At 38.5% G+C, this 12271-nt stretch overlaps 1 protein-coding gene across 6 annotated transcripts in view; it reads right to left on the bottom strand.

Moving 5' to 3' along the window:
* LOC140466677 (copine-8) overlaps positions 1 to 12271 on the bottom strand; it is a 360152-nt gene that overhangs the window by 165530 nt on the left and 182351 nt on the right. The window contains exon 1 of one of the 6 annotated variants that reach the window (XM_072562136.1): positions 11666 to 11861. The exons of the other annotated variants lie outside the window; for them this stretch is intronic. Within the exon in view, the coding sequence (XP_072418237.1) occupies positions 11666 to 11757 (92 nt within the window). The 5' untranslated portion in view covers positions 11758 to 11861. Of the gene's footprint in view, positions 1 to 11665; positions 11862 to 12271 lie in introns of those variants that run through there. 6 annotated transcript variants of the gene reach the window in all.

Raw genomic sequence — 12271 nt, 5'->3', positions numbered from 1 at the left:
GGCGGACGGGGTTGGGTGAGAGGGGGCAGACGAGGTTGGGGAGCGGGGCCAGGCAAGGTGGGGGCGGACAAGGTTGGGAGCGGTGGGGTTTGGGGGGTGGACAGATTGGGCAAGCGAGGTCAGACAGGATTGGGGACAGGCAGGGGTGGATGGAGTTAGGAGGCAGGGTGGGGCTGGACAGGATTGGGGGAGCTGGGGTAGGAGTGGACAGGGTTTGGGGGCAGGGTGGGTGTTTTGGGGTTGGAGGGTGGTCAGGGGAAAGATGGGGTTTGGGGTGCAGGGCAGGGGTGAACGGGGTTGAGGGCGGGCAGGGTGAGGCAGATGCAGTTGGGGGTGGGTGGGTCGGGTGGGGGTGGGTGTTTGACTAAAGGGAGGGGGTCGGGGGCTCACGCACAGTGTGTTGCTGCCTAGTTTCCTGAACAGGGAGCAGACTTCAAGAAAACTCCGAGTCCCAGAGGAAATCAATTAACCGAATAATCAATTATCTGAACAAAATAGTGCCCACCAATTTCAACTGGATAATCGAGTTTCCTCTGGGTACACCAATTTTCTCCTAATGTTGAAGACCTCTCAATACACTGATACTGCAACTCTGGTTAGAAAGATAAAAGTAATGTCACCACAGTCTTACAGAACCATAGGGCTGCTCCCTCATTAGAGAAGGATGACTGATGGTGGTTTAAACACAGCTCAATTGAGGGGAGAGGCTGAGATGAAGAGTTCTTCATGGCAACCTCAGCAAGTGCAGGAATTGAACCCACATTCTTGGCATCACTCCACATCACTAACATCTGTCCAGGCAACTCAGCTTACCATGATTTGCTCTAACAAGGTTACTAATGTGGGCGATGTCCCAACCTTAAGCAGCTTAGAGGCATGCTGGCCTCAGATCTTCATCTCATGAAATTTAAAACTGAGGGAAATTGTACAAAACCTTGATTGATCCACCTTGCCATATATTTTGGATGCTAAGTTTCAGGAAAGGTGTACAGCAGAACCTCTTCAGAATAAAACCGGGAATAAAAGGGTTAAGTTAAGGACTGATTAAGTCAACTTGTCTTGCATTCCCTTGAATGTGGAATGATGTAGGGTGATCTAATCGAGATATTTCTAACAATAAAAGGAATTTGATAGCATAGCTACAGGAAATCTATTTCTTCAATTGAGAGAATTCATAATAAGGAGACATAATTTTAAAAATATGGAAAGGAATTATGAAGTAATTTTCACACACAAGCTGTAGGGAAATTTTGAAACTCACTCCACGAGTAAGCTATGAATGTCGAATCAATTGAATTCTTGACCAGATTGGGATCTTTGCTCGGTAACAGTATGAAGCAATATGGATCAATAGCAGCTGAGTTGCATTAAGGTTCATATCAGCCATGACCTAACATAACAATAAAATGTAGGAACAGGCTTGATGGGCTGAATGGTCTATTCTTATTCTTATTCTATTGGCAGGATGTTATCAATTGAGCTGGAAATTACATAATGGATTAGATATTACTGTTGCAGTGTATTTAGCAGTGTCTACTGTTGGCTCCATGTGTCCTTATCTAATTAGACTTTTAAAGATTTCCATGGTAAATTGCTGAAAGTGTAAGCTGATGGAAGTGCCAGTGGTGGAAACAGAGTGAACAGGGGAGAAGCTGTGCATCTGTTCAACCAGGCTGAAGGATGAAAAACCAATAGCAAAGAAGGAAACATACATTACAGAAATAATTGTGACTAAATCCAATACCAACTCAGCTCCAGAAATAACAAATGAGTAAAAGAATGAAAATGAGAAACTTAAAATTCTTTATTTTTAAAAGCTCCATCAATAACTGAACCCCAAAGCAGGCCAGATTTGTAATAGTTCATTTTTAGTCCCTGATGGGTTGATTGGCAGTTGTGAACAGACATTTCACAAATTGTTAGAAGGATGCTTAAACTTGATATCAATTGTTCAACTATCTGGAGAGCTTTGTTTGCATCAACTGCTGAAACATACAGCTTCACATGATAAAACTATTTCAAAACTGATGTAGCTTTTCCACAAAATATCTCCAATTACTTTTGGATACCTGCATTTAACTGCATACCTGTCCCATACCTGAACTTGCTGTGCTGGTATAGCAATAAATGCCAATGAGATTCACCATTATTTTGACAGCAATATTTGACCCATTAACTCTTCTGTAACCTACCTGTTAAATTCAAACAAAAATACTTCAGTTCCTTCATTTGTCTCAATCATGTTTTGTCACAGACATGAACACCTCATACTTGTATTAGACAATCTGTCCGCTTTGTTTTCTTGGATTTGCTCACGTAATTTATCATCACAATCCAAGAAACAGCCTTACAGCCCCAAGGACCCAGGTTTGATTCCCACCTTGAGCAACTGTCTGTGTGGAGTTTTCACATTCTCCTCTTGTCTACATAGGTGTGCTCCGGTTTCCTCCCACAATCCAAAGATGCGCAGGTTAGGTGAATTGGTCATGCTAAATTGTCCATAGTGTTCAGGGATGTGTAGGTTAGGTGCGTTAGTCAGAGGTAGATGTAGGGGATTGGGTCTGGGTGGATTACTCTTTGGAGGCTCGGGCCTGTTTCCATACTGCAGGGATTCTAATTTCTAGTAAGTGACTGTTGTGCATTGGACAATTCAGCTTTATTCTAAAGCTGTGGCACCATAGCACCCTATATTAGTACTTCAAAAATCTTGAGCAGCAAGTCGAATTTTCCTTTAGCTCTCATGTCATAAAATCACTATGTTCAAGTCACCAACTGCATGCTCCCAGTGGGAAGTCACAAACTGATTGAGTGCAGGCTACAGATGAGATTATGACACTAAACTGTCAATTCTCCAAGCCATAGGCCATCCTAGGAAGCACTAGATCAGCAAATTTAACCAGAATGCTTTCATCATATGGGCAGCGTTTTGAAATGTGGCACTGCAATAGTAATGAATATTTACTCTACCCTGTGATCTCTGACTGAAAAGTGTGCATGTTTATACTCTGGGTTGATAGATCACAATCTCAAAGAATCACTACTTTCAGAAGAAAAGTGAACAATACGGTAGAAAAATTACTGACAAAATTGAGTACTTTATGCATGGACAACCAACATAAATAATTTTGCTGAACACAAAATTGTTTCTTTTCCACATGACAAGCAACCTACAGAGGAATTGAATGTGGATGACAGTTATGTTTAATGACCCAAGCAGGCAGCTGCAAGGCAGAAACATTGGACGTAAAACTAGGTTTAGAAGATGGCATAGCTCTGTTGTTGCTTCTCAAGAAAAGGCACAGCTGCCTGTGCATTAAGGAATGGAATCTGTGAACAGTCTTAGATAACCCATCTGTCAGGCACATATCCCTTTTCCCTCCTCTTTGTCTTCCAAATGAAATTATGGAATTCCCATGCTGTGTATGATCACCAATGCAACAAAAACAAACTGGCAAGTCAAGCACAAAAGCAGTAGTGAAAACGCTCTGCTGTGCAAATCTCTATTCAAACTGGAAATTCAAATTCTCGCCACTCAGGGCTCCCCTTTAAACACTGACATGTTAACACCAAATGGACGTCTGTACAAAGCTTGCTTTCTGCAGGCCAGACCATAAAAATGGCACGTTCCTAATGCACGAAATAGCAAAGTGAACACTTACCACTTATACACCTACCATTTTTACAAAAATACTATTACAAATTAAGCAGCATTCTAACTAAGGTCAGTTGAATACTAAAATGAGAATCTGCATTCTAAAATGTTATGACTGGTCAAGAATGACTTATGAATGTGAAGCTTGGAGCTTTGGGACAGAAGAAAATAGAACTGACAAATGTGGTATCAAGGAAATATCCTGAGTCGAAGTAGGGTGCAGGGAAGTAACTATTGAAAAATTAAATCCAAATAAGATGACAAATGGAATTGCTTGAATATGTTATCATTTATGGAAGGATTAATGAACAAAAAAGAGTGAGAACAATGGTGAAGGAAGCAACACTGAAGATTGGCTTAACCAGAGCTCCAGCAAGATCACCCACTATTACTGCGATTGGAAAGTCAGGAAGACCACTAATTGGTATGGCACTTTGATGAAAGTGATTAAACAGTAATTTTAGAAACATCACTAGGCTCTAACCCTTCTCTGCCCCTGTAAGAACATGGTGATACGGTACAGACAGATTTAGAAATTGAATTCTTCAGTCAATTTTCCATTCCTGTTTTGTTAGCTTTGTGAACATTGTTAGCAATTAGAACATATATGCTTTGATATCTTACAGTCAGCCAGCCAAAGTGGTGGCAATTTGATATTGAGGATGGTGGGAAATCAGAAGTCATACAGCATGGAAACATATCCTATGGTCCAACTCACCAATACAACCAGACATCCCAATCTGACCTGGTCCCATTTGCCAGCATTTGGTCCATATCCCCTTAAACCTTTCCTACTCATATACACATCCAAGTGCCTTTTAAATGTTGTAGTTGCACCTGTGTCCATCACCTCCTCTGGCAGCTCATTCCATTGACGCACCACCCTCTATGTGAAAAGGTTAGCCATCAGGTCCTTTCTAATGTTTACCCTCTCACCTCAAACCTATGTCCTAGGAAAAAGGCATTGGCTACTCACCCTCTATTCCTCATGATTTTATTAACCTAAAGTCACCCTCAGTCTCTATTGCTCGTGGGGAAAATGCCTCAGACTATTCAGCTTCTCCCTATAGCTCAAACCCTCCAGTCCTGGCAATATCCTTGTAAATCTTTTTTGCATCATCTCATGTTTTATAACATCTTTCCTATGGAAGAGTAACCAGAATTATATGCAGTATTCTAAATGTGGCTTCACCAATATCATGTATACAGCCATAACATGACATCCCAATTTAATTTTCAATGTTGTGACCAAAGAAGGCAAGCATGCCAAATGCCTTCTTCACCATCTTGTCTAATTGTAACTCCATTTTCAAACATCTATGCACCTGCATCACTAGGTCCCTTTGTTTGACAACACTCCCCAGTGCCCGACCATTAACTGTATAAGTACTGCCTTGGTTTGCCTCATTTATCTAAGTTAAACTCCATCAGCCACTCTTCAACCCATTGGCCCATCTGACCAAGGCCCGTTAAACTCAGAGATAACCTTCAACTACTTTCTACTACACCACCCATTTTGGTGTCACCTGCAAACTTATTAACCATACTTCTTATATTCACATCCAAATCATTTATATAAACAACAAAAAGCAGTGGACCCAGCACCAATTATTGTGCCACACGACTGGTCACAGGCCTCTAGTACAAGAAACACCCCACCCCCACAACCATTCTGTCTCCTACCTTCAAGCCAATTTGTATCAAACTGGCTAGCTCTCCCTGCATCTGATGTGATCTAATCTGACTAACCAGTCTACCATGCAGAACCTTCTCAAACACCTAGCTGAAGTCCATATAGGCAACATCTACCACTCTACCTTCAAATCTTCTTTTTCACCTCTTCAAAGCACTCAATCATGTTAGAGAAACATGACTTCCTATACAGGAAAGATGTTTATGAGAACCGCCTTAATGTTTCTGATATGAGTTGCCAAGAGACAGATCATGAATAAAGATAATTGACAGGTTGACATTTTGATACATCAGTTGAAGAGGATGCACTGACCATGTTAAAGCAGGGAGGATGGGAAATGTGGTGGTGCATCAGTGCTAGGATAATGACGTTTGCTCACAGAGCATCAATATTGTTTCAAATGAACAAAGCAGAGCTGATTGTTGACAAACTCCGCAATTAAAATTCAAAAGTGCTGAAGCCTGTAGTTTCCCGTTTAGGATTACAAAGCAGGCTGTAATTGAATCTTCACCTCACCAGTATTAGCCTTCACTGGGATGGAAAATGGGTCAGAGATAGATCTATAAAAACACAGGGTTAATACTGAGACATGCACTCACATCCTGCAAGACTCAATTGTCTTGCAAAACTAAACTTAAATTGCTTTCAGGATGCTTCAACTCAACTGTATTCTCTACTTGATTGCACATAGTGATCTAGTTAGATTATTATTTCTTATATTATGGGGTGTACATGACTGACTGAAAATGTTACACAGAATGGCAGTTCATCTGGGGTGAAGAACCTTGGGATGAAATATAGTGCTGAACATTAAAAACATTAATTACATACAAGTAATAGACAACTAGGAGTGATTTATGCAATAAATCAGATAGGAATTCCAAGAATATAAAATATATATAAGCAATGATATAGCAATATACTGAAATTATTTTTATTTCTTTCCCTAATAATTGCCCATTGGCATTCAAACCTTTAGGAGGCTGAGGCATTTGATCAAAATCCTCTAAATTTAACGTCAGCATTCCTAATACCTAAGCAAACCAGGAGTCACACAAATCTAATAGACTGAATTATAGTCAGGGTATGAACACTGTGTTTTCCCCAAAGGAAAAACTAATGAAAGGACACAGCCGTGAAACATCCAGCATAGCCATTTAAGACAAAATTTTTCAAATGTATCAGGCAGCAATTTGCTGGATTAACAAGAAAAAATTTGTTAATGAAACCTTTTATCTGTTATAGGCCTCACTCCAGGTTGTCTTTTTCCACAGGGCTTGTACTTTTTCTGACTTTGTCAAATAAATTAACTTTAAAATAAAATAAAATAATGTTTTTTCTACTAAAAGTCAATTTCTTGAAGCATTAACTGTAAGGATTAAAATGAAAAGAAAGCCAGGAACTGTAATGAACAGGTGAGGAGTACTATGATGTTGAAGGCATGCACTGTACCTTTAAGACAGTGAAAGTTGGCAAACACCTGTGATGTCACAGAGCATACTGGACAATTTGAAGGTGTAACATTTGGGCTGTAACTTAGATACTTTTCACAGCAGTTTGAATTTAAATTCTGCCCCAAGACACCAAAACCCAATCGAACTTAAATTTTACTGTTTTGACAACATCAAACCAATGAGACGATCCATTTTTTGGGGGTATAAAAAGCAGGCACTTTGGATCATTAGCCAGAGAAAGAGCATGTTCTGCCATCGACAGACTCCCCGCAAATCCTCTCTGTAAAAAGGTACCTTTTTCATATGAAACATTTTTGCAGTAGAAGAGCAAAGACAACCCAGGAAGATCGACAAAGAGAGGAGAATCGACACCCGAAGACGATAACCCCACAGTCTGGTTTTGAAAATTGATTTGCTGTAAATTTAATAGGGGCTTTATTGGATCAGTATATTGTTATAGAGTGGGAGGTAGTTAACACATCTTTATGAGAAAGGAGGCCTAGAAATGTAAATAGTTTTTGTTTAATGTTTTCTTTTGGAGTTGAAGAATAAAATTGTTACTTTTCTTTAAATAGTGGAATTTGGGTAATTCTCTGTCGCTCATATTTTAACAGGGTATGAGGCAAAATGAGCTTTTCTGTGCTTCGGTTTAATTAGCAGAAGGGTTTATCCCATGTCGTAACAGAAGGAAAATCAGCTCCTGATTTTAATCCCCTTTTGAGCTGGTTGCAAAAAACATTTTTCTTCTTTTATAGACACAAAATTTCAAATTTCAATTAAAAACTCATACAGCAGAGACCAATTACCAAGGTTTTCTTGAATGAAAGAAAAAGGACTGTTGTTACCTACTAACTCCAAGAAAATAATAAAAATGTTACAGTAAATGTACACAAAAATTGAGGTAATAGTTTAAAAGGGAGTGTGTCTGATACAGACAAGGAGAATAAAGGTTACATAATCCTTAAAATATGAGATGTTAGATGTTTAACCATAGATAACGGTTGTTTAGTAGCTCAGCTATAGCAGAATCTGAAAGTACCTTTCAATGCCTAGCAACTAGCTGTTTTCCCAATTTGATTTTGTAACATGTGCTAAGATGAGAGTAAAAGGTAGGTCGAGGGAAATCCAACTCTTTTCTGCTGCTCAAAAACTGCTATTGAAATATAATTCAGTGTGTATCCTGGAGTCTAGCTCCACTGTCTTTCTCAGGGCTAGCCAGCAAGCACTTCACCTCCTAATATGTGAAAAGTTAAAAATCACACAACACCAGACTATCGTCCAGCAGGTTTATTTGAAAGCACAAGCCAGCCCTGATGAAGGAGCAGCACTCCGAAAGCTAGTGCTTCCAAACAAACCTGGTGGACTATAGCCAGCTGTTTTGTGATTTTTAACTTTGTACACCCCAGTCCAACACTGACATCTCCAAATCATGACCATGTGAAATTATCAGACATGTATGAATCAAAGAAGACACAAACTTCTTAATGCTGATTCAGTTGCCTGGTTTTGCAGGCTTTAGGTGGAAATGGTAATCTCAATGCAAATGGTTAAGTTTGTATTAAAAGTTTACCTCAATCTGTGTTCAAGTGCTTATTGCAGCCATTTAAGTGCGATGCGTAATCTTTTTTTAAAAACCATTTTAGTTCATGAAAGATCTCAGATTTAAAAATCGGATGATGGAAGTTCAAATTCAATAGTTCAACTTTATCATTTTGTAACAGAAAAGAGGGAGAAATGGAAGCAGACTGAGAGCATAGAGAAGGAAAGAAGGAAGATTAGAGAGGGAGAAGCAAAATGAAACAGAGGAAAGATAGGAGGAGAGTGATCCTACTAACCTTTCATATGTGTTTGTGTGTTATTTTCTTGGAGTTAGTGTGTGCCAATGGGGGAGGGGGAGTGTGGGGGAGCATATGGGTAAGTGGAAAATATGGAGGCAGCATGATTAGAAATACATTTCACTGAAAAACAGAAACTAAAACCAGTTAACTCCCTCATCCAGAAGATTGTGAGGGTAAGAAACAATATGAATTGGGGAGAAATGAAAGTATCTCATTGAGTATACTCCTGCTAAGGTCAGCAATGGATTACTAAAATTGTGTGCTTTACATTTCTGCGTAGAAAAATCAAATGGGCTTGAACAATTGGGAAATTACTTCCTTTGGGCAGAAAATGGGAATAGCTCACATTCCTCACAATTTGACAGTGTCATTAATATTATGCTAATAACAGTTCTATGACCATGCTCAGATATTCTCCACTCTATCCCGTTGTCAGAGATGAGTGGTCGGTATATATTGGGTTTGGTGAGAATTGCTGATGATCCCTAATCACCAATGGGTTCACAGCATAGTGCTGATTGCCTTAAAGATGATGTTCTGAAAGATAAACAAACTACAAAAGCCCATTATAGTGAGAACATACAAGTTCCACATAAATCAATAGGTTAGCAGAGCTCAACGTTCAGGAGGGAAGCAAATGAAATGGAATTTCAGGTTTGCAAAAGGAAGCTGGAGGGAATTTCACAATTGGAGGATTTTGATATAGTCAGGGGAATTGAGAGGCGCAGATAAGTGTAAAGATTTAGGGGTTTACAATTAAAACCACTTATGTATTCATTTGGCCATAAGATGCATTGTTGTAAGTAGTTTGCTTGCTTCCGATTTTTATATTTTCAACACATGTTTATTTTCTGTTGAAACACAGCATTGATCCAATCTTTTGCTGGGTAACCTGTTGTGGTAGCTTGCAAATAAAGCACAGGTTGAATATTCAGTTACATTGAAAACCCCTAATTCAGTGACACCTACAGGCGAGACAGATACTGCATCCAAATGCTGACACTTCCTCCACAGAGCATGACATGAGAGTTTTCAATGTACTTTGAAACTGAACCTGATGACTCATTCACCTATCTTAAAATACAGTGAATTAAAATAACTATAATTAGGGTTGATTTAATAAATTAAAAACTGAAGTGTTTTTGACATTAAGTTCAAAAATCACCAAGGAGACATACCAGCTTCCAGCAATTTAAGTTTTAATTTATACTCATAGTTCCTATCCAATACTTTCTTCATATGGAATACAAAAATGATTCAAATACAATTGAACCCAACAGCATAACAGTAAACATAGGACATTGAAACAAAAGCAGACAACTCATCTCCTTCATACTGTTCTGCCATTCACTTAGTTCATGGCTGATCTGTGCTACAATTTCATTTATCTCCTTTAATTCCACTGCCCTTAACATAATTATCAAACAAAAATCTATCCATTAAGATTAAAAAAGATCAAAGCGTTCTGCCAAACCTGCCAAGTTTCTTCAGCATCCACAATATCTTGTACTAGTTTTTTTGGGAGAAGGAAGTTCGAGATTTATGCTACCTTTCATGTGAAGAACTGGTGTCACTCCGAAATAGTCCAGCTTTAACTTTAAGTTTATGCCCCTTTGCTCTAGAATGGCACATTAGCGTCAAATAATTCTGCTCATCTCACCTATCAAATTCTTTAATTATCTTAAATTAACCAAAGAGATCACCCCTTAACCTTCTCATTCCAGTGAGTACTGACCAAATCTAATTGATTAACTGGAATAAATTGAGCATTTCTAAGCATGAATTTTCGTGTTAGCATAAAATTGTACAGCACAGTCAAAATGGGCTGAATGGCCTCCTCTTATAACGTAACCATTCTACGATATGAAAAACAATTTAATAAGTTATATTATGATAAATAAGATACCAAAATACAGAGTTTTAACACAGTTTGTGTATGAACATATGTGAATGTTCCAGTTTTCAAACTATACCTTGCTCTATACTGCAATTCAGGCTGAATTATTATTTTTCATTCTAACAAAGTCTATAGCTTCAAATGACCACAGATGCAACTTGAATGTCTATCAAGGATGGCAAGTGATTAATTGATTTCTACAGGCGCCTACAAGGCAGTTTGGCAGTAGCTAAATATTGCATTTTTTGCTTTATAATTAATAATGGACTCCATTACATAAAAGCTCACTATTTCTGCACTTTTTTAAAAGTACATTTAAACTATAAAGTTAACTCAACTTTGAAAGTTTAAATATTACTAAGGGCCAGTTTTTATTTCCAACACCTCATACAACACAAACTTTTAGATTTATTCACAAGCTCATCTCACTGCTGGTTTGCAGAAATTTGAAGGCTATGATGAAATTTCAACATTAAGATTTCACGTGTGCACATTTTTTCTCTTCAAATTATTAACTACAAACTTCCAAACATTTTTGAAGATGAAGCTTTAAAGTTTAAATTTCCTGACTGTTCTCTGAAGTGTTTGTTCCAACATGACTAGCCCAAATTCGTATTAAATCAACACAATTGGAACTCCTAGCTTCCACCATAAATTAATTCAAGTATGAACCTCTGCATGAAGAACATTAGACATGGTTAATTGTATAGTTTGCCAGTAATGTAAACCTGACACACCAAGTATTTTTATTTTGATCCCCATGTCTGATGCAGTTTGGTTTCCAAACAGATTCAGATGTTCAGAATACATTTAGTGCTCAGTGAAGGAAATATAAGAGGCACTGAGCATCAAACAACCAACCTTCATTAAAAAATACTAATGGGTAAATTGTCAATCCTGAATTCTCAGCATGAAAATGTGCTCAAAGGGAGGATGAGCTGAAGAATTAGAACTGCAGTATTTTCACTGTATCTCTGACCCGTGTTCCTTTCAAGTACAACTTCCCGCTAAGTGTGAAATTGACAGTCCATGAGAGATACAACATAAAATTATTCCTAACGTTATAAATCATTTTAATCAACATGAAAGCAAAAAGGAACTATTAGAATTTAAACAAGGCATTGTACGAACCTTCGCTCCTGTTCTCCCAATGCATCGGATTGAAATTTCACATCCATGTATTTAAATCCATGATTCTCCCTCTCTCTATCTCTGCATATCATTCTACCAGTTTAATTATTCCAGACTGTGTCACCTCTCTTCACTAATCCCCACACCATATGAAGCACGTCTGCCTACTTTTAAAGTCAATCAGATTTCACTCTCTGAAAATGCCTCCCTAAACCCCTCAACCTATGAAACAAAAATCTAGGATCAGAAACAGGCAATTCAGTCCCCATGGGCTGCTTTGCCATTTGCTTATGTTCCAAACTCCACATTCCCCTCTATCCCAAATAATGTTTGACTCATATAACAAAAATCTATCTACCCCCACCTCAAAAATATTTCATGACTCTGCCTGCACTGCTTTTTGAGGCAGAGGTTCAAAATCTCACACCTCTCAGAGAGAAAAACAAATTCTCCTCATCTGTGTTTCAAAGGAGAAATGTTTCAGTTTTAAGCTGTGCTCCTTTATTCTGGACTCACCACTAACTGTCCCTCTCTGCCCCTGCCCCAAGAGGAAACATCCTTCCCGTATCCACTTGTCAAGTCCATTCAGTATCTTATACTCTTCAA

The sequence above is a fragment of the Chiloscyllium punctatum genome, chromosome 44 (assembly GCF_047496795.1).
Source record: "Chiloscyllium punctatum isolate Juve2018m chromosome 44, sChiPun1.3, whole genome shotgun sequence".
In the NCBI taxonomy this organism is placed as follows: domain Eukaryota; kingdom Metazoa; phylum Chordata; class Chondrichthyes; order Orectolobiformes; family Hemiscylliidae; genus Chiloscyllium; species Chiloscyllium punctatum.
This window is presented reverse-complemented; position numbering and strand designations above follow the sequence as displayed.